The sequence below is a fragment of the Ovis aries genome, chromosome 19, assembly GCF_016772045.2.
Source record: "Ovis aries strain OAR_USU_Benz2616 breed Rambouillet chromosome 19, ARS-UI_Ramb_v3.0, whole genome shotgun sequence".
Lineage (NCBI taxonomy): Eukaryota > Metazoa > Chordata > Mammalia > Artiodactyla > Bovidae > Ovis > Ovis aries.
In genome coordinates this window covers 10,620,204-10,640,636 of record NC_056072.1, presented here as the reverse complement: position 1 = coordinate 10,640,636, position 20,433 = coordinate 10,620,204, and the positions used below count along the sequence as shown (strand labels likewise).

Here is a 20,433-nt window from a genome sequence, read left to right as displayed (position 1 = left end):
ACACAGTGGTAATAATGTACTGTAATGACAGTACTCCTGAGAACAAATCTGTAATGAGCACCTACTATGTGTTTTACATCATCATGTCATTTCCTTCTTACCAGAAGCCCCAGGAGGTAGGCTTGATTGTGTCCCCATTTGACAAATAGGGAAACTGAGGCAAGGAGAGCTAAGGGCCTTGCCATAGTCCCAGGGACAGGGGCGGTGCTGGAATCCAAACCTAGGTGGACTGGCTTCGGGGGCGAGACTCCACTCTGAAGAAACCAGGCGGAGGCTAAACAGTCAGCGGCGCTGGCAGGCCTGGATCCATCACAGTCTGTACTTTCAGCTTTTCTGTTTGTTTTGATGCGGACCGTTTTTTAAAGTTTTTATTGAATTTGTGACAATACTGCTTTTGGTTTAAGTTTTGTTTTTGGCTGGGAAGCATGCTTAGTCCTGTCCAACCCTTTGCTATGCTATGGACCATAAACCTCCAGGCTCCTCTATGAGACTTCCCAAGTGAGACTACTGGAGTGGGTTGCCATTTCCTCCTCCAGGGGATCTTCCCGGACCCGGGATCGAACCTGCATCTCTTACTTCTCCTGCATTGGCAGGCAGATTCTTTACCACTAGTACCCCCTTGCTCCCTGACCAGGGATCAAACCAGCACTCCCTACACTGGAAGGTGAAGTCAACCACTGGACTGCCGGGAAAGGCTCCTGCACTTTCAGTTTTGTCAGCAGGGCTAACGCTAAAAGATCAGAAGGTAAAGACAGTTTCACAGGGGCAGAGTCTGCTTTTGCTCAGTTTCACTGTATCCATAGGAGGAGTCAAGGTCCAGTTGCTGGGAGGTGGCCAGGGCTGCTTGGCAACAACAGAGGAAGCAGACGTAAGAAAAATGCAAATGTGCTGGCGAGGTTCTGAAACCAGCAAGTTGAAAACAAGGCAGACACTGGTTGCTGTCATTTTGCGTGTGCGTGTGTCTTTATTCGGCTTTGTCTTGGAGGATAGTTGATCGTTACAGTGCTGTGTTAGTTTCAGGTATACTGCAGAGTGATTCGGTTATACATGTATATATCTATATTCTTTAAAAAAAAAAAATTCTTCTCCATTATAGTTGCATTGTGTGTATACACATGAAGAGTTCTATAACTGACTTACAGGAGCCAGACCGCAAACAGGGTGGGCTCTGGGCAGCTGAAAGGGGCAGAGAGAGAGGCTTTTCCTCTGTCCCTTATCTGGGTACAACATAACAACTTAACAGCAAATTTGTTTACTTTTTTTGTTTCTTGGTGGTAGGTTTTGTTTGTTTGTTTGTTTGTTTTTGTTTTTTAATTGAAATCCTTTCAAAACATCCTCAAAGTAGTGAACAATCCAAGATCAACTCTGGAAAGCTGGGGATACAGACAACTGCAAAAACGGAGGGCAGAGACAGCGATTTTTAAAACCGACTCCTTCCTGTTCCCACAGGAAGGTGGGCACAGACAGCATGGGCTAAGAATCCAAAGTCAGAACTCAATCTCAACTGACTTTGAGGACTACGATTTGCTTACTACTAACAACACCTGTGCGTGTTCAGTCGCTCAGTCGTGTCTGACTCTTTGTGACCCCGTGAACTGTAGCCCACCAGGCTCCTCTGTCCATGGGATTTTCCAGGCAAGAACACTGGAGCGGGTTGTCACTTCCTTCTCCAGAGAAGCCCTTATCTAGGTGAGCCCAATCTAATTATATTAACCCTCTAAAGCAGAAAACTTATCTGGCTAGAGTCAGAAAGATGCTGGAGAAGCAGAAGGCAAGGGAGATGCAGAAGCAGACGTGAAACCTGAAAAAGACTAACCCCGTCGGTTCGTGCCTCAAAGATGGAGGGGGAGCAAAGGGGAGGAACGTAGGTGGCCTTGGAAAGAGAGAGAGGCTCCTGGGTGACAGTCGGGTAACAGGAACCTCAGCCCTACAGCTGCAAGCAACTGGATCTTGCCAACAACACGAATGAGCTTAGAAAAGGATTCTGGGCAGACCCTCCTAGCCAGGCAACATCTTGATTTCAACCTAGTGAAACCTGCCACGGGCACCAGACTTCTCACCAACAAACTGTGAGATGATCAGTCTGCATGGTTTTAAGCCACTAAGTTTGTGGACATTTGTTACGGCAGCTATAGAAGACGAATACACATCATACACCAGAATTCCTTCTAAGTCAATGGAAAAAAAAAAAAATGCTAGTGTCAAAAAGACACCAGGGCAGTGAAAAGCAACTGCTGGCACACACAGCAATGGAAAGAACCTCAAGAACATTATACTAAGCAAGAGAAGCCAGACTCAGAAGACTACAGACTGTGGGATTCTATTTGGCTGATGCTCTAGAACTGGCAAATCTGAGAAAGCAGAAGAGCGGTTACCCGGGAAGGAGGGAGGGTTACCGAGTGGAAAGAGGGATAAGAGCACTTTCTGAGAGATGGAATGTTCTCTACGGTGATTGGGGTGGGGTCACATAGGCATATACACTCATCAAAACTCACTGAACAGGATCCTTAAAGTCTGTGCCTTCGCTTAGATGCAAATCTCTCATTTTTTAAAAAGCGTTGAGGAAAAAAAAAAAAAACCCTAAGAGAAAATATAGCCACAGGTTTCAAATCATCTTCAACTGCTCTAGGAGGAAACTTGGTCAGATCTAATCAAGTGCCACACACACAGGGCCTTTGCCCCAGTAGTTCCACTTCTGGGAATCAACGTTGCAAACTGATTGTACACACAGGAAATGGTATGACATTATTCACTGTCTAATTGTTTATAATAATAAAAGACTGGGACCAGCTTGAATGGCCATCAACAGAGGACTGGTTTAATAAATTATAGTGCAGCTGCCCCCACAATGAAGTAGGCACTTTCTTTAAAAAGAAAGAAAAAAAAAAGGGTGAAGATGCTTTGTATTTACTGATCTGGGTTAACCTGCAAAATATATTTGCACAAAGCAAGTGCAGGATAGTGTATACATTACACTCCATTTTGTGCAAAATTTTAAAAGACAGAGGGGAGAGCTAAATAAGAATATATATATTTGCATTTGCTTATATATGAATAAAGAAATTCTGGAAGGATGCATGAGAAATAAAATTACCTTTTTTGGGGTACAGTGGAGGAGGGAGACCTAATCCACCTTTTCATTGTAACCTTTCTGTATTTTTGATTCTCAAATTACATAAATTTGAAGAGGCTTTAATGCAATAAAACATTGTAAGTAATCTTCACATTTGAGAAGGCCATTCTAATGATACCAAAAGCAGAAACCACACAGTGATAGCCATGAATTCATTCACTCAACGTTTAAAACTTCTGTACATCAAAAACCCCAGAAAGTAGTTTAATAACACCCTATGCAGCAAGATTATGGATGGAGAATCACTCTCACACACAGCTGATGACAAGACTTAAGTGGTACAGCTTCTCTCTACAGAAATACCCTAGCTTTTCACACAGCTGCTCGGAATTTATTCTACAGACATATTTCATTCAAGGACATGAGGATATTAATTGCCACATTGTCTGTCAAAGCAAAAAGGATACAAATCCAAGAGCCCAACAAGTGGAGACATTTATATAAAGAATGTACCACTCAGAATAGAACACTATCATTGTGAAGAATAAATAGGGCAGATCCAAAGGAAGAGATGTCAAAATATGCAACGAAGGTGAATAAAGCCAGTTGGAGAACAATTTGTAGAACTTGGAGGGTCTGAGGACAGGTTAGTGTACGTGTATATATTTGATTTGATCTATTGGAAGAAGACATTAGAGAGACACCTAAGAGGGGATTAAGTGGAGATCTCTGGGGAAATCTGAAAAAAATGGGGAGAATGCTCCCAAACCATGGGAGAATAGCTTTCGGTTAAATCACCCAGTTTTCGGTCATACAATTTCTTACTGCAGACCTAGGAACGTAATACAATACCTCTCTGAATATGTTCTCAGAATTACTAAAATAGAAAGGATTTCAGAAAGGGAGATGGTTGGGCTAAAATTTTCAGAGCAAGGGAAATGTTCTAAGCCAAATCTCCCTAGGCTCAGAGATTTGAGGGGCCTGGCCACGGTCACACCGGGGTGAGTACCAGGGGTGAGATCCAGGCTGATTCCTGCCTCCACCCAGCATCCCGGTCTACAGCACCTGTGGGTGGGCAGGGAAGCCAGGGCTAGAACCCACTGTTGCCAGAAATCCAGGAAGGTTCAGGTTAGTGGTACAGGCCATGGCGATCTCCATTATTTCTGTGTGATCCTTGTAACATTTACAGAACCTTTGCTTTGTTTACCCAGCAAAGAGAAAATATTTTGTTAAAAAACACAGCCCTGAGGTTATACAGAGTGAAGTAAGTCAGACATAGAAGCACAAATATTGTATGGTGTCCTTACATGTGGAATTTTTAAAAAGGTACAAATTAGTTTATTTACAAAACAGAAACAGAGTTACAGATGTAGAAAACAATCTTACGGTTACGGGGGGGTGGGTAGGGAGGGAGAGGGATAAATTGGGAGATTGGGATTAACATATACAGACTACTATACATAAAATAGTAGTGACTGGAAAAGCTCAGTTTTCATTCCAATCCCAAAGAAAGGCAATGCCAAAGAATGCTCAAACTACCGCACAGTTGCACTCATCTCACACGCTGGCAAAATAATGCTCAAAATTCTCCAAGCCAGGCTTCAGCAATATGTGAACCATGAACTTCCAGATGTTCAAGCTCGTTTTAGAAAAGGCAGAGGAACCAGAGATCAAATTGCCAACATCCCTGGATCATGGAAAAAGCAAGAGAGTTCCAGAAAAACATCTATTTCTGCTTTACTGACTATGCCAAAGCCTTTGACTGTGTGGATCACAATAAACTGTGGAAAATTCTGAAAGAGATGGGAATACCAGACCACCTGACCTGCCTCTTGAGAAACCTATATGCAGGTCAGGAAGCAACAGTTAGAACTGGACATGGAACAACAGACTGGTTCCAAATAGGAAAAGGAGTACGTCAAGGCTGTATATTGTCACCCTGCTTATTTAACTTATATGCAGAGTACATCATGAGAAATGCTGGGCTGGAGGAAGCACAAGTTGGAATCAAGATTGCCGGGAGAAATATCAATAACCTCAGATATGCAGATGACACCACCCTTATGGCAGAAAGTGAAGAGGAACTAAAAGCCTCTTGATGAAAGTGAAAGTGGAGAGTGAAAAAATTGGCTTAAAGCTCAAAATTCAGAAAACTAAGATCATGGCATCTGGTCCCATCACTTCATGGGAAATAGATGGGGAAACAGTGGACGCAGTGTCAGACTTTATTTTTGGGGGCTCCAAAATCACTGCAGATGGTGACTACAGCCATGAAATTAAAAGACACTTACTCCTTGGAAGGAAAGTCTAGTCAAGGCTATGGTTTTTCCTGTGGTCATGTATGGATGTGAGAGTTGGACTGTGAAGAAAGCTGAGTGCCAAAGAATTGATGCTTTTGAACTGTGGTGTTGGAGAAGACTCTTGAGAGTCCCTTGGACTGCAAGGAGATCCAACCAGTCCATTCTGAAGGAGATCAGCCCTGGGATTTCTTTGGAAGGAATGATGCTAAAGCTGAAACTCCAGTACTTTGGCCACCTCATGCGAAGAGTTGACTCATTGGAAAAGACTCTGATGCTGGGAGGGATTGGGGGCAGGAGGAGAAGGGGACGACAGAGGATGCTATGGCTGGATGGCATCACTGACTCGATGGACGTGAGTCTGAGTGAACTCCGGGAGATGGTGACGGACAGGGAGGCCTGGCGTGCTGCGATTCATGGGGTCGCAGAGTCGGACACGACTGAGCGACTGAACTGAACTGATACATAAAATGGGGCTTCCCCAGTGGCTTATCGATAAAGAATCCACCTGCAATGCAGGAGACTCAGGAGACCTGGGTTTGATCTCTGGGTCGGGAAGATCCCTTGGAGGAGGGCACGGCAACCCACTCCAGTATTCTTGCCTTAGAATTTATCCTACAGACATATTTCATTCAAGGACATGAGGATATTAATTGCCTTAATTGCATCCCACGGACAGAGGAGCCTGGCGGGCTACAGTCCACAGGGCCCACAGAGTTGGACACGGCTGAAGTGACTGAGCACGCACACGCACATGAAACAGATAACTAATGATGACCTTCCGTACAGCACGGGGAACTCCACCCAACACACTGTAATGACGATACGGGAAAAGACTAAAAAAAAGAGTGGATACGTGTATGTGTATAACTGATTCACTATGCTGTACACCAAAAACTAACAATATTATGCATCAACTATACGCCAATAAGAATTTAAAAAAAAAATCTCTGAGGGGAGGGAGGAAAAGACCATAGCCCTTCGATCTGTCTGTTTTCACAGGGGTTCTCTGAAATTACCAGTCAGTTAAGCAGCTGAGAAAAATCTGTGAATGAAGGCCTTGAATGAAGAGTGCAAGGGGTCAGTGCTGTCAAGTATTGAAATGGACCCAAATCCTTCTCTCCTGCAATTGTTCCTTTGAGTGGAAGGCCAAGGTGCATGCAGCGGGGTCCAGGATCTCGCATGGGCTCTGGGTGTCAGACCTGCAGGCCCGAGAGTCCCCCTCCCCAGGGGTTTTGGACTGGAACTTTGGGAAAGGTTCCCCGCTCAGGTAGGCAGCTCCAGAGGGGCGCAGCCTTACCCCCTACCCCAACCCTGAGAAGAAAATCCTCTTGGTGAGAGATGACAGTACCTTCACCCAGAGAAAGGAGGGGCAGAAGGAGGGCCTTCTGGTGCCCTACAATGCCACATTTCCCTGCCTGAGGCCCACAAGCTCCTTGCCCCTTCCCTGGTTGCCAAAGACAGTAGCAGCCTTCCAGAATCTTCCACTTTTTGCCCAAGTCCTTGGCAATTTTTCTTTCATTGACTAGAAATGAAGGAAGTAAGAGGACTTGCCTATTTCACCCCTCTCTACAACTTCACATTAGACACAGGTCCCTATCAGGGGTTCTGCCTCCCCCGACCCACCCATCCAACCCTCTGATCACAGTATTCCTTCCTGCATGGCCTGATGAGGCTTCAGAATCCCTTCTGCATCATGCTTTCTAGGTGGCCACACATTCACACCCCAGATGAGTCCTGTGTGCCATTCCCAGTTTGCATAACAAAGACTTGAGCCAGAATGAATTTGTGCATCCAAGCATGAACACTTAAAGTGCCCTACAGCAGCCCGATGCAAGCCACCTGTTCCCCACCTCACCCTCAGCTCTGTCTCCCCTAAGAGGCATGCAGGCCCCACAACAGCCATCCCCAAGCTGGGTTCACACCCCCTCTGGACGCATCCTCCCCATCTTTGTTATTAGCTCTCCCTGCCCCAGACTAAGGGGCTTCCCAGGTGGAGCAGTGGTAAAGAATCCACTTGCTGATGCAGGAGACGCAGGAGGACGAGATTCAATCCCTGGGTCAGAAAGATCCCCTGGAAAAGGCAATGGCAACCCACTCCAGTACTCTTGCCTGGGAAATCCCATGGACGGAGGAGCCTAGCGGGCTACACCCTATGGGGTCGCAAAAGAGCTGGACACGACTGAGTGACTGAGCGCGCACACACACACCTCAGAGTCACCCAGCTCCTGCTCAACTTCTGTATCACCATCAGTGAGACATCCCTGGATCCATCAGATCACAGGCTGTGCCCAGGTCACAAAAGCCCTCCAGGGTCCTGAGGCCCCACCCCCACCTCCTCTCAAGCACAATTTCCATAAAAGTTCCAAAGGAACCTGTGGTCCTCCTCCCCCACAGACACTCTGAACCCCAGCAAACCTGTCACCTGCCGTGCTCACCCCAGCTAAAGTCAAGGCTGCTGTTGTGAACATTTCTGCCCAGGCCCTGTGTGTGTAGCTTTTAAAACCGCTTAGGGCCCTGAGTTAGGACCTAACCAGTTTCAACATATTAAATATATTTCCCCCATAGTCCCAGTATTTCAGGCCCTGTGCTAGGTCTCAAAAGCTCCATGCTAGACACTTTTTCTGCTTTTCCTTGTAGACTGAACTCTTAAAGTACAAACTGAATTTTACAACAGTGGTTCCTTTGGACACAAATGTTAAGAAAAGCCAGCCACATAAAGTACAAATCAAAAACAACCAAGATCGTACTGCCAAAGCTGCTGGTTATTGGGGAAAACCAAGGAGAGAGATGTTGACCCAGATTTATAAGCACCTGTTGAAAATCCAAAAGTCAGCAAACAGGGCCACATGTCACCTGTGATATGACAGTGCCAGGGATTGACAAATGCTAACAGCAAACAATAATCCTATAAATCAGTGACTCCTAGATTATTTTTTTTTGACAAACAGTAACCTTTGCACACACACGAAAGAAATCAAAGGGAGCCTAAATAAGGTTGCCAACTCCTTGATTTGCCAAATCAGAATTTTTTCTTAAGTGTACCATCTTAAAAAATAAATAAATGTGTACCATCTGCTGTCTGCACAATTTCACAAGAGATGGAATCTTTTAACTCAAAAAAAAAAACAGACAAGAAAGAATGTAAACTCAGATTAAAGAACTTCATTCTCTAAGGAAGGACAAGCTAAGAGCTTTTGGGCACATTTTAGTCTTGGACAGTATGCAGGTGGTTTGGACCCTGAAACGCAAATGTTCCAAGTTTCTAAAACCACCAGGGCCCTGGAAGATGCTCAAGAAATACTGCTGAAGGGCCGAGAAGGATACATCTCAACTCCTGGCTCAGAAGTGGAGTCTTAATCACTTGACCCCCAAAGAGGAAGGCCATAAGGAGACCCCCCACCCCTCCCCGTGGTGGCCAGAGGTGGGCACAATTTCTCCTGTGTGTGCCACAGACTGGCCTGTTCGCACTGTACTATCTGAATGAGAGCAGTCCTGGGTAGCTGCATGATAACAGGTAAAATTCACCATGCACTTACTACATGCCAGGCCCTGTGCTAAGCCCCTCTCAGACATTTTATCATCAAATTGTTCTGAACAGTGCCAGAGAGGGAGGTGTAATTATGATCCCAGTTTTACAGATCCAGAAACAGGTTTAATCAAAGAAAAGTGACTTCTCTAAACAAGGCACAAACCTAAGTCTGATAACAAAATCTGTGTTCAAAACACCCTGAGAGGTGAAGTGAAGAAAGGATCGGGGGACTGGGGCAAACAGAAAGGGTGGCCTTGAAAATGAAAATCAAACGCCCAAAACAGTGACTCTGAAAAGTTGGCATTCCAGACTCTGCCTGTAGACAAATGAGGACGTTCCAGAGGGGCGCACACAGGCTGCTCAGAAGTCTTGATTCAGCACCTGTGCTAAATCCAGGCGGCCCAACTACTGCCACAGTCCCTGTATTTAGGCTTCCCACTCTCCCTCAGAGCACCTGGGAGCTATAGATGGTTGTGAAGTGGGAGCAGCCCCAAGGAGGGCACAGCCCCACCTCCACCCCATGACAGCCCAAGGACAAAGGTGCTTTCTCACCTAGCGCAGAACTCGAGTTGGGTAACAGCCGCCCAAGCGGGCTCGGCTCCTCATCCCTTCCCACGCCCCTCTGTAATATCTTGCTGCTGCTGCTCTTCATTTGCTAAGTTGTGTCCAATTTTTGCAACCCCCTGGACTGTCGCCCTCCACGTCACTCTGTCTGTGGAATTTCCCGACCCAAGGATCAAACCCACGTCTCCTCCGCGGTAGGTGGATTCTTTACCGCTGAGCCATCTGAAAAGACCCTGTAATATTTCAGATGCAGATTAACGGCCTCTGTTCCTCCTCCCACCCTTAAGACCACAGCAGTTTTTCTTCCCCATGTCTGAAAAGCAAGACAAACCCACTGGAGAGCCTGAAACACCATCCACTGGGGCCTGGGAAGGGTCCAGAGGTGCCCAGGAGCTCCCCTAAATAAGAGTCTCACCCAGACAGGGTCCCTGAAAGGCACCTCCTCAAAGGGAGGTACCTTAGCAATGCTGGGAAGATCTGAGTCCCTCTGAAGTTCTGGTACCAGCTGACAGTTTTCTGAAACACAGGGCTTTGCACTTGGTCTTGAAAAAAGTGTGAACTTTGGCCAGGCTGAATAGACAGCCATCCACTTTCCCAGCCTTCTAAATAAAATACAAAGCTATTTAAACACAAACACACATCCTTCAACTTTCCTTTTCAGCCTTCTCCCTGTTGTAACCACATGATCCCAAATTCATCTGGCCCCTTCCCTGTCACTCACCTTTGCAGTCACAAGGCTGGGGCCAGCCCCACAGGGAGGACAAGCGTGCCTCCTCCTTGCAAAAGACCAAGTCCACAAACCTAGGGATCCAGTCCCACTGAGCTTATTCCAGGCCTGGGGTCAGGCTCAGTTTCCTTAATGCTAAACAGGGTCAGAGTCACCTCTATGACTGGACTTCCTCTTTCCTCAGCCAGTCAGCAAGTATTGAGGACCTTCTGTGTGCCAGGCCCTCTGCTAGATGCCAGGACATGTGCATCAAGAATGACCCAAATCTCTGCTGCCCTCATGAAGCTCACATTCAAGGGCAGAGAGACCTGTAAAACGGGAATTGCTTACAGTATTTCTCTGAGGAATAAATACATGAAATGCATTTAACATAGAGCCAGGCTCAACTAATGGAAGCATGCATGAGGGCTAAGTCGCTTCAGTCGTGTCCAACTCTTTGCGACCCTACAGACTGTGGCTTGCCAGGCTCCTCTGTCCTTGGGATTCCCCAGGCAAGAATACTGGAGTGGGTTACCATGCCCTCCTCCAAGGGATCTTCCCAACAAAGGGATTGAACTCGCGTCTCCTGCATCTCCAGCACTGCAGGTAGGTTCTTCACTCACTGAGCCCCATGGGAAGCCCATATTGGTAGCATACGAGGTAGCATATTATACTGGTTTAGCATACAAGACTTTTTGCTCACCATTTTTCTTTTTTCCTTTTTTATAAAACAATATTGTTTAAATATAATTGATGCATAACCTTTTGTAAGTTTAAGGTGTGCATCGTGTTGATTTTTTTTTTTAAGTGTTTTTACTCTTTTGGCTTAGCCTCGCTGCATGTGGGAATCTTACCTCCCCAACCAAGGATCAAACCCACATCCCCTGCATTGGAAGCCGGAGTCCCAACCACTGGACCACCAGGGAAGTCCCCAAGGTGTTGAATTTATATTTATCTGTTTCAATATGCTTGCCACCATAGCATTAGCTGATACCTCTACGATGACAGACAAGTATAATTTCTTTTTTGGAATGGGAAAAATTAAGATCTAGTCTCTTGGCAACATTGCGGTTTATAATACGATGTTGTTGGCTATTATCATTATGCTGCGCGTTAACTAGATCTCTAAAACTTATTTATCTGGGAGTTGCTAAAAAAGACATTTGCCCACCTCCTTCCTCATGGCCTCCTGCACATGTCCAGTCCAAGAGGACCATTCCAGGTGGGGTGAACCAGCGGCTACGCTCACCTAGAAGAACCTCTACACACGTCCTCGTGGCGTGTTTGTATATAAGGAAATGGTGCTCGTCATTATTCTTCATAACACGCTGCCCCCTTTACCTGGAATGACCCTCTCTTCTCCGGTGCCCCTCAGTCCCGCCTGCTGGAAGTACCCTCCATCCGTCTGGGTGTAGCACAAAGCTTACCTCCCAGACTTTGTCCAGGGGCAGAGGATTCAGGAGCTGGGAACCCTTCTGGAAGGCTTGTCTGCATGTCCACTCACCCTTTCTCCCTGGGCTGCCTGGCACCAACTCTGTTCTGGCCCTGTTAGCAGTGCCTAGGTCTCACGTGCTTAAATCCTCCATCGGCCAGTATATGAGGTATACTGGCCCTCAGGTATGTGAGCAGCACAACTGCCTTGGAAAGCGAAAAAGCAGGTAAGACGCTGACGGGAGAACAAAGGGTATATTAGAGACAAAATCTGAGTCCGTATTACGGAGACCCTTAGTACCTGATTCCAGACGCCCGTGAGCCTTCGAAGTTACCAATTTTTGAGCCTCGAGGTAGTGGACCCTGATGGACAATGGATGAGGTGATCCAAGGGTGACCATAGGCGAGAACCCCGGGGACTGCAGCTGGACACAAAGCTCACCCCAGTTGACACTTGTGATCCAAGTATTTTCCACAGTAAATAAACTACTCAGTAGTGTGTTTAATTCTCTATATTTTCTGTTGTGCAGCTTCCCCCCACATGGCCTGGTTTCCTCTGAACATGCTACCCTGTAATGTGCCACTCTGGCATAGTGATTATTATTTTGTATCAAAGGTATTTGAGAAACAGCTGGTGCAAAAAGGACACTCTGACCCTCCTTCCCCCTCTGAAAGCAAAAAATAAAATTTCCCATGGGAAAGGCACCCTCTCTGTACCAGAAGGGTAAGAGGCATCCTTATCAGCAGAGATAGGGAATTTAGGGTGAGAGAGCTGTGTAAACAAACCTTGTTATTTTTTCACCAGTTTATTACCCCAAGCCCAAGCCCCTTTGTCAATGGTCGTTTCTTTGCCTAAAAGGCAGGCATAAAAGCTTCCTGTATCAGTTAGACTTCTTTGAGTCTCATATTTTTACGGCGCACCCATATGCAGGAAATTAAATTTGCTTTTCTCCTGTTAATCCCTTGTGTCAATTTAATTAATAGAGCCAGCCAAAGAACATAAAAGGAAAGAAGGGAACACTTTTCTACCCCTGTACCTTCAAAAGGTGATCACTGTTTTCTAAGGTTAGCAATCTTTCTTTTCATTGACAGAAGGACTCAGCACTTACAAGATGAAAACATCTCAATCTAGATGTCATCAGAACTTCAAGCAGAAATAGCTAAATCCAGACTCGGCTTGTCTCCGACCAACACACAGGAGGTCCTACCAGCTCACCAGGCTCAAAGAAGCCAAGACAATGTGCTGTGGGGATGCAGGTGGGCACTGATGCTGATGTTCAACGACCAGGCAAAAGACGGAATTGATTCAGATAAACTGGGTCAGGGGGTTACAGGTAAGGCTCAGTCACACTTTCAGATTTTCCACAAAATCAAGGAAACAAAGCAATGCTTACTTAGGAGATCTGAGACAAAGAAAAATGTCTGATCAGGCAAAATGGACAACCTTAGTGACCAAAGGGAAGATTACTAATCTTGGTTTGGGCACTGTGACATTTTGGGGTTTGAAAGATGTCTGTTTACCTGCTTCAATACCTTTCTTTACAGTTTCTTATTTTGCCTTTTTTAAATTTTGTATTGAGATATAGCCAATGAACAGTGTTGGAACAGTTTCAGGTGAACAGCAAAGGGACTCAGCGATCCACATTGCTTCTCCCCCAAACTCCCCTCCCATCCAGGCTGCCACATAACATTGAGCAGAGTTCCTTGTCCTTGCTGGTTATCCATTTTCACTATAGCAGTGTGTAGTTCCCCAGGGGACCACTGGTTAGGACTCTATATGCTTTCACTGCTGAGGGTGCAGGTTCATTTCCTGGTCAGGGAGCTAAGACCCTGCAAGTGGCACGGTGAAGCCAAAAATTAAAAAAAAATAAAGTTTAAAACCAAATGTTCTCTCCACCCTTGCCACTGTCCCACCATAGATCTCAGTGGTAACATAAAGAGTCATCTTTGCTAAAGAGACTGTCCATTTCCCCCTAGTTCTTCCTTCTTATAAAGATTTGTCCAAACAAAGATTTCTGGGCCTTAAGAAACTCAGGATACACTTCAAGGAAACTTGTTACAAAAGTCATGAGACACGGTCAGCTGTGTCAGTGACTGGAAACCCAGAGGCAGGGTGCCAATCGGTCAGCTCGACTTTTCTGTCTGGAAAGGCAATGAAATTGTTCTTGGAGGCCAAGGAAAGCACTACCACACCCATGAAAATGACCAGAGGCCCACAACCCAACCCCGCTTCAGTTTTTAAGAGCATCTTCAGGGTCACTTACCTTTCCCACCTAGACAGAGGCTCGCATGCTCTATTTTGCCCACTAACAGAATCTTCATCCCAAGAAGCAAAAATAAAATACTAAGAGGGTACACAGCATAGCAATGGGCCTTTGGTAGCAAGTGTAGGAAAAAAGAACAGATCAACAAAGAGACGTTGAAGAATTCCATCAAGTCTCTTCGGTTCCTGAGAGAGTGGGTGTCTAAGGCCAGATCTACTAATTAGCTGTAATGACTACCAGGTGATGAGCCTCAGCTTCTTCATCTATAAAATGTTCACTGCCCTGCTGCTGACCCGGCTATGAAATTCTGTGCAGAGACTTACAAGAGTCCCCTTTGGAATGTATGAATACAGAACTCCTGGCAGCCTTTCAGCATTCTCCTTCCTGCTTACTCAAACAAAAAAAAAAACGACAATGGCAAGAAGCCATTACTCTGCTACCTCCCCAGCACTCACAGGAGGCCCCACCCATTCACTGGGCTCCTGGCAGGCAGGCAGCCTGGTGGGGCCAGACAGATGGAACCAGAGGAACCAGAAGCATCCTTCAGCCTGCCTTTGCAGCCACAACCTCTAGTACTCTCTTTACTCAAGTTTGAATCTCAGCTTCCTTCATGTCTCCTAAACCCATTCATCCCTTCCAGAGTTAGTTCCCAGGGAAATATGAATACTCTCCTCCATCTCTCTGGGGGTGCCCCAAAGAAAGCTTGCACTTGCCACCTTGGACTGATTAGTCAGTGATCAAACCAAGTTAACGGATTATGACTAGGTTTAAAAAAAAAAAAAGAATATGGAATAGAACAGAAAATATCACTGTCCTCACTCGGTAGAGTGTAAATATCCTGTGAGGCTCTTCTTGGGGGCTTCCCAGATGGCACTAGTGGTAAAATAAGAGACTCGGTTGGATCCCTGAGTGGGCAAAATCCCCTGGAGAAGGGCATGGCAACCTACTCCAGCCAGTATTCTTGCCTGGAAAATCCCATGGTCAGAGGACCCTGGCAGGCTACAGTCCATAGGTTCACAGAGAGTCCCACATGAGTAAATCGACTTAGCATTCATGGCGCTCTTCTTGCAGTTTTATACTGATATATGTATGTGCCTGAGTGTGGGTCTCTATTGTGGATCTTGGTCAGGAAAAGACAGAAAGAAGCTGGAAGCAGTGGGATCTGACCCTGGGGACAGATGCCCCCACACACCCATCCCCGCCTCCATCTCCTGTGGAGGATACAAAGGCCGGCACAGGGTACTCAGAGCTCATGCATCCATCCTGCAATTGTACAAAACACAGATGACTGCAAAACAATTGAAACAAACTTCTGACTCTCCTCCAGGGTAGTACTTCCTATAAAGCACAAAACAGGATAATCCACAGAAGACCAAGCGATCCGGGTAACAGTCTTGCCTCAGAAAAATGCCTGGCACTTGGGAAGCTCAGCGCCAGGCAGGGGCAGAACCTGGGTGCTGAAGGCCATGGGCTCCCTGCTTTCCTCCCACGTAAGGACTGATTAGGTCAACAACAACTGGACTGGGGACTAGAAACCTCAGAGCCCACCCCTTTCTCGCTCCTCTTAAAAAAAATTTTTTTTTTTTTGCAAATTGTACATCTCCCGATAAATTTTGCCTAGTATGAACCAAAGCTTGCAGCCTCCTAGAATCGCCCCTAGCCGGGAATCCGGCTGAAGAAAGGCAGTTTCAGCCAGGTGGCTAATGCTCCGGGCTCCCAGTAGGCGTGCGGCGAGGGAGCGGAGTGCATCTCCCAGGCTCCAGGCTCCGAGCCCGCTTTTGCAAACGCTCGAAAGCAGAAGCCTGGGTTTTTGGGACTCCGCCTCTGAACCCCGGGCCCTTAGTGCTATCCCCTCCTCCCGACTCTTCTGGCCGAGGACGGTGGGCCTGAGGCAAGCCCAGCTCACGATCGGGCGGGCTGGGGAAGAGGCCTGCTCGGCGATGGATTCGCCAACCTCCTCCAGCCAGGAAGCGGCCAGCACTCCCCTAAATTCCCGGCAAATCCAGCCCCGCGCCCGGGCGCCTGCCAGTCCAAGGAGTGCCCCGCGGGCGCGTCCTCTGGTCTTAACATTCGCGGCCCCGGGGTCTACCCGAGGAGGCGGGAGGCGGGCCCCGGAGCCGCAGATTTGGTGCCGGGGTGGGGACGTGGCAGGCCGCGCGCCGCCGCAGTCCTGTCGCAACGCGCGCCCCTTCCCCAGGCGCCAGAACCCCGGAGCCGCCCCCCACCCCCACCCCGCGCCGGACCCCGCGCAACAGGCCCGCGCCTGCACCTAGATGAGCGCAGGGACCGCCTGCCCCAGCGCGCGGCCGCCTCCCCTCCGCCGGGGAGAGGCACGGCTGAAGGCCGGAGGCGCCCCCCGCGCATCCTGCGCCTCTACGCACCTAGTTACCCGTGCGTCCCACATGGCCTGCGCCGCCGCTGCCGCCTCGGGAGCCGCTTCCCCGGGGACAGACTCAGCGGGCGGGGTCGCCTGCTCGCGGTAGCTCGGCGCCCTCCGCCGCGACGAGCGGGGCGGGGGCGCGGAGACCCCGGCGCGCGGCTGTATGCAGCCGCAGACCTATTCCAAGTTTCCACGTAGTTGCGAGGGCCCGAAAACTGTCACGTGCACGTCGCCGCTGGGTGGGAGGGGGTGTTTGTCACCGTGTGTTTTAAAGAGGCGTTTCGATGTCTCCCATCTCGCGGACGAGCGCTCCAGTGGGATGGCTCTCGGCCACCTTTGGAACGAGTGCTTCGAGCCGTGCACCTCGAGGGACCGGGCGCACGCACACCCCCCTCCGACAGGTTTTGGTCTCGGTGACTTCTCACAGGAAATGGTCAGCCAATGGCCTTGAGCCCCGCCCCCGGACCTCTCGTCCCCTCCAACAAAGAAACTAGGGGGACAAGCCCCGGGTAGATGCGCCTCGTGCCCATCAGCTCCCACTTACTACCTGCCCCGGCTGAGTCTTATCTTGGACATGGAGTACTTCTTGTGTGCTCGGCCTTCCATTCTGGGGGTGCTGGTGGAAAGAAGCCGGCAAGGCCCCAACATCTTGGCGCCGGTGGAGGAGTAACCCTCTCACTGCAGGAGGGAATAGAAAGGAACCTCCTGGAAGGGCAGTGGTCCCCGAAGGAGTTGGGGGGGGAGCGGTTAGGACGACCTCAGACTGCATTTCCCTGGCGCAACAAGCTGCACAGCCTCCTACCCATCGCCTCTGCTTGGTCCTCAACTTCTCAGGGACTGGGATCCCTTTCCTCCACGCTGGGGATTTGGCCCAGAGAGCGGAGCCTGCAGCCCTCCCTTGAGCCTACTGGGGCCTACACTGCCTCCTGGTGATTCTCACACCCGTCTGGGGGAGCACTACAACCGAGGGGCTTGAACCAGAGGAACAGTAGAGTTTTCAGTGAGACAAGGAAGATTTGGTGACCCATGGACCCACCTATGGATGTGAGAGTTGGACTGTAAAGAAAGCAAGAGCCCAGAAGAATTGATGCTTTTGAACTGTGGTGTTGGAGAAGACTCTTGATAGTCTCTTAGACAGCATGGAGATCCAACCTGTCAATCCAGAAGGAAATCAGTCCTGAGTATTCATTGGAAGGACTGATACTGAAGCTGAAACTCCAATGCTTTGGCCACCTGATGCGAAGAACTGACTCACTGGAAAACGCCCAGAGGATGAGATGGCTGGATGGTATCACCGAAGAGATGGACATGCGTTTGAGTAGGCTCCGAGAATTGGTGATGGACAGGGAAGCCTGGCGTGCTGAAGTCATGGGGTCACAAAGAGCCGGACACAAGTGAACGACTGAACTGAACTGGGCACACCTAAGGCACACAGCTTATGGTACTTAACTGCAGCACTTCTGAGTCAAAAAGTAGCCTATTAGTCTAGCCAGTGTTCTCTGTGCTTCTCTAATCTTACCTCCTCCCATTTCTTCAGCGCATTAATCTCCCCAGACACCGAATCACATCACATACAGTTCAAAAACTGTCAATGGCACCTCTATTGCCCTTTAGTAGCTGGGCACTTGAGACCTTCACAATTTTATCCTACCCTTCTAGGCTTAGCCTCCTCATACACAGTCTACCCCAGTGGTTCCATGAGTTGACTGCACACTGGAATCATCTAAGTGTCTTTCAAAACTACTGGTGTTGGGGAATTCCCTGGCAGTCCCGTGGGTAGGACTCTGAACTTTCACTACAGAGGGCCTGGGTTGGAAAACTAAGATCCTGCAGGCCTGTCATGGGAGGGGTGAGTGGAGGGCAAAATAAAAGAAATTACTGATGTCTGGCCCCTTATCCTACTTAATCTGATTTAATTGGTATGGGGTATGATATGGGCCTGGGATGTTTAAAAGCTCACCTGGTGACTATGGTGGTGGTGGTTTAGTCGCCAAGTCCTGTCCAACTCTTTTGCGACCACATGGACTGTAGCCTGTCAGGCTATCCATGGGATTTCCCAGGCAAGCATACTGGAATGGGTTGCCATTTTCTTCTCCAGAGGATCTTCCCGACCCAGGGATTGAACTTGAGTCTCCTGCATTGCAAGTAGATTCTTTACTCCTGAGCCACCAGGGAAGCCCCCTGGTGACTATAACATGGGGCAAATTTGGGAAACAATGTTAGTCTCCAAATCATTGAAGCTGTTTGCCATTTCCCAGACATCATTGGTCCTTTCACTTTTAAGAAATTTGACATATCCTTTCTTCATTTCCCCAACATTTCCCAGTTCTGCAGTTAGGAAAGGCCCATGCAGCTTCTTCTAGCATGTCTCTCTGTCTCTGATGTGGGTTTTTTTTTTTTCCCAACTGCAGGGAATCACTTTTTCCCAGAAGGCCTAGCCAAGTTCTTACAACAAGGAGGGCAAGCCAGGAGATTGGTGAGTGCAGAGAGTTTAAAAGATGCCTCTGAATTTCGATGCTTTGACCAGTTTCTATAGCATCTCAGAATCTTTTTGTCATACTTCTTCTGTTTCTTTTACCATAGTCTTCAAAACAGTCACATCAACTTCGTTCTCAAGAGTTGCCTTCCTTTTAAAAATTTATTCTCTCCCTACTATTTTTATGTCTTTGTCAAAATTATTCATTCTCACAGTTAAAAGAGCAGTCCCCCCTTCCTCCTGACCTATCCACCCGGGGGCCACAAACCACTTTTACCTCTGTCAGTCATTTTGATGGCTGTGTTCATGTCCTGAAAAATGCTCCATTTCTTGTTGTTGTGCCTGTTTTTTTTTTTTTTTCCAGTTTTGTTCATCATCAAATAATTTTTTTTTAAGATTGTACTTGTCTGAAAACCTTCACTCTCAATATCATTTGGCTGGGTATAGAATGCTAGGTTAGAAATCATTTTCCTTCAGGACTTCGAAGCTATTATTCCAATGAGCACTAGCTCTCACTATTGCTGTTGGAAATTCTGAAAGCATACAATTATCCAATTTATGTGACCTCTTTTTCTTTTAATTTTATGAAACACCCAAAACCTTTTTATCCCAGTGCTTTGAAATTGCACACTGATAGTCTGTGATGTGGGCCTGTTCATCCATCCACTGAATACTGAGTAAGTTCTTTCAGCATTTCAGGCTCTTTGATTCTTGGAAATTATCTTAAATAATTTTGTTATTTCTTCTCCTTCATTTTCCCTATTCTCTCTTTTGGGGAACCCTATTATTCAAATAGTGGACTTCCAGGGTTGATCCCTATCGTGCTGCTGCTGCTAAGTCACTTCAGTCGTGTCTGACTCTGTGCGACCCCATAGACGGCAGCCCACCAGGCATGGACACTGGAGTGGGTTGCCATTTCCTTCTCCAATGCGTGAAAGTGAAGTTGCTCAGTCGTGTCTGACTCTTCACGACCCCATGGACTGCAGCCTATCAGTCTCCTCCATCCATGGGACTTTCCAGGCAAGAGTACCAGGGTGGGGTGCCATTGCCTTCTCCGGATCCCTATCATAAAGTCCCCTAATTTTCAAGCCACTTCTCGCCTATTTTCCATCTTCCTGGGGTTTCTGTTTTTTTTCTCCCTAACCTCTGAGAGAGTTCTTCTGATCTTTCTAAATGAGGCTTTTGTTTTTTTAATTTCTGATACCACATTTTGATTTTTCCGAGAGCTCTTTCTTATTCTGCAAGCATTCTTTTAGTGGTCCCCATTCTCTTTTCCATGATTACATACCTTTTCTAATTTCCCTGCAGATATGGTAGCTTTTGTTTTCTCTACATAGGCTCTGTTCCCTGAGTTCCTTTTTCTGTTTCTGCTTTTTGTTTTGTTCTCCTTGTTATGGATTTTCCTCAGATGGTTATCAGTTCAGGATTAAGAATGAGGGAACTAGATGTGCATTAACAGAGAACAACTGAATAAACCATGATATACTCACGCCATAGAGAACTATGCATGCTTTTGAGTCATCAGGAGGATCACTATTAAACACTATGGGGTAGTGGGCAGAAAATACTAAGTGGGGAAGAGTAATAAGGAGAGGTCAATATTTTAGTGCATGAGCTTATATTTTCAGAACAATGGAAGGAAAATAAAAAACTAAGACAAAAGATTACCTATAAGGGGAAACAGAGTAGAGGGGAAAGACAGGGAACCTA

The 20,433-nt window shown here is 47.3% G+C and overlaps 1 protein-coding gene across 4 annotated transcripts in view; it reads right to left on the bottom strand.

The window, feature by feature from the left end:
- TRANK1 (tetratricopeptide repeat and ankyrin repeat containing 1) overlaps positions 1-16,447 on the bottom strand; it is a 94,378-nt gene extending 77,931 nt beyond the window's left edge. For all 4 annotated transcript variants that reach the window (XM_060402077.1, XM_015102243.4, XM_042235850.2 and 1 more), the window contains exon 1: positions 16,249-16,447. Coding sequence is in view for 3 of the 4 variants with exons in the window: in XM_015102243.4 (XP_014957729.2) it covers positions 16,249-16,271 (23 nt within the window). In the remaining variant the exon portion in view is untranslated. The remainder of the gene's footprint in view (positions 1-16,248) is intronic.
- Positions 16,448-20,433: the final 3,986 nt, after the last annotated feature.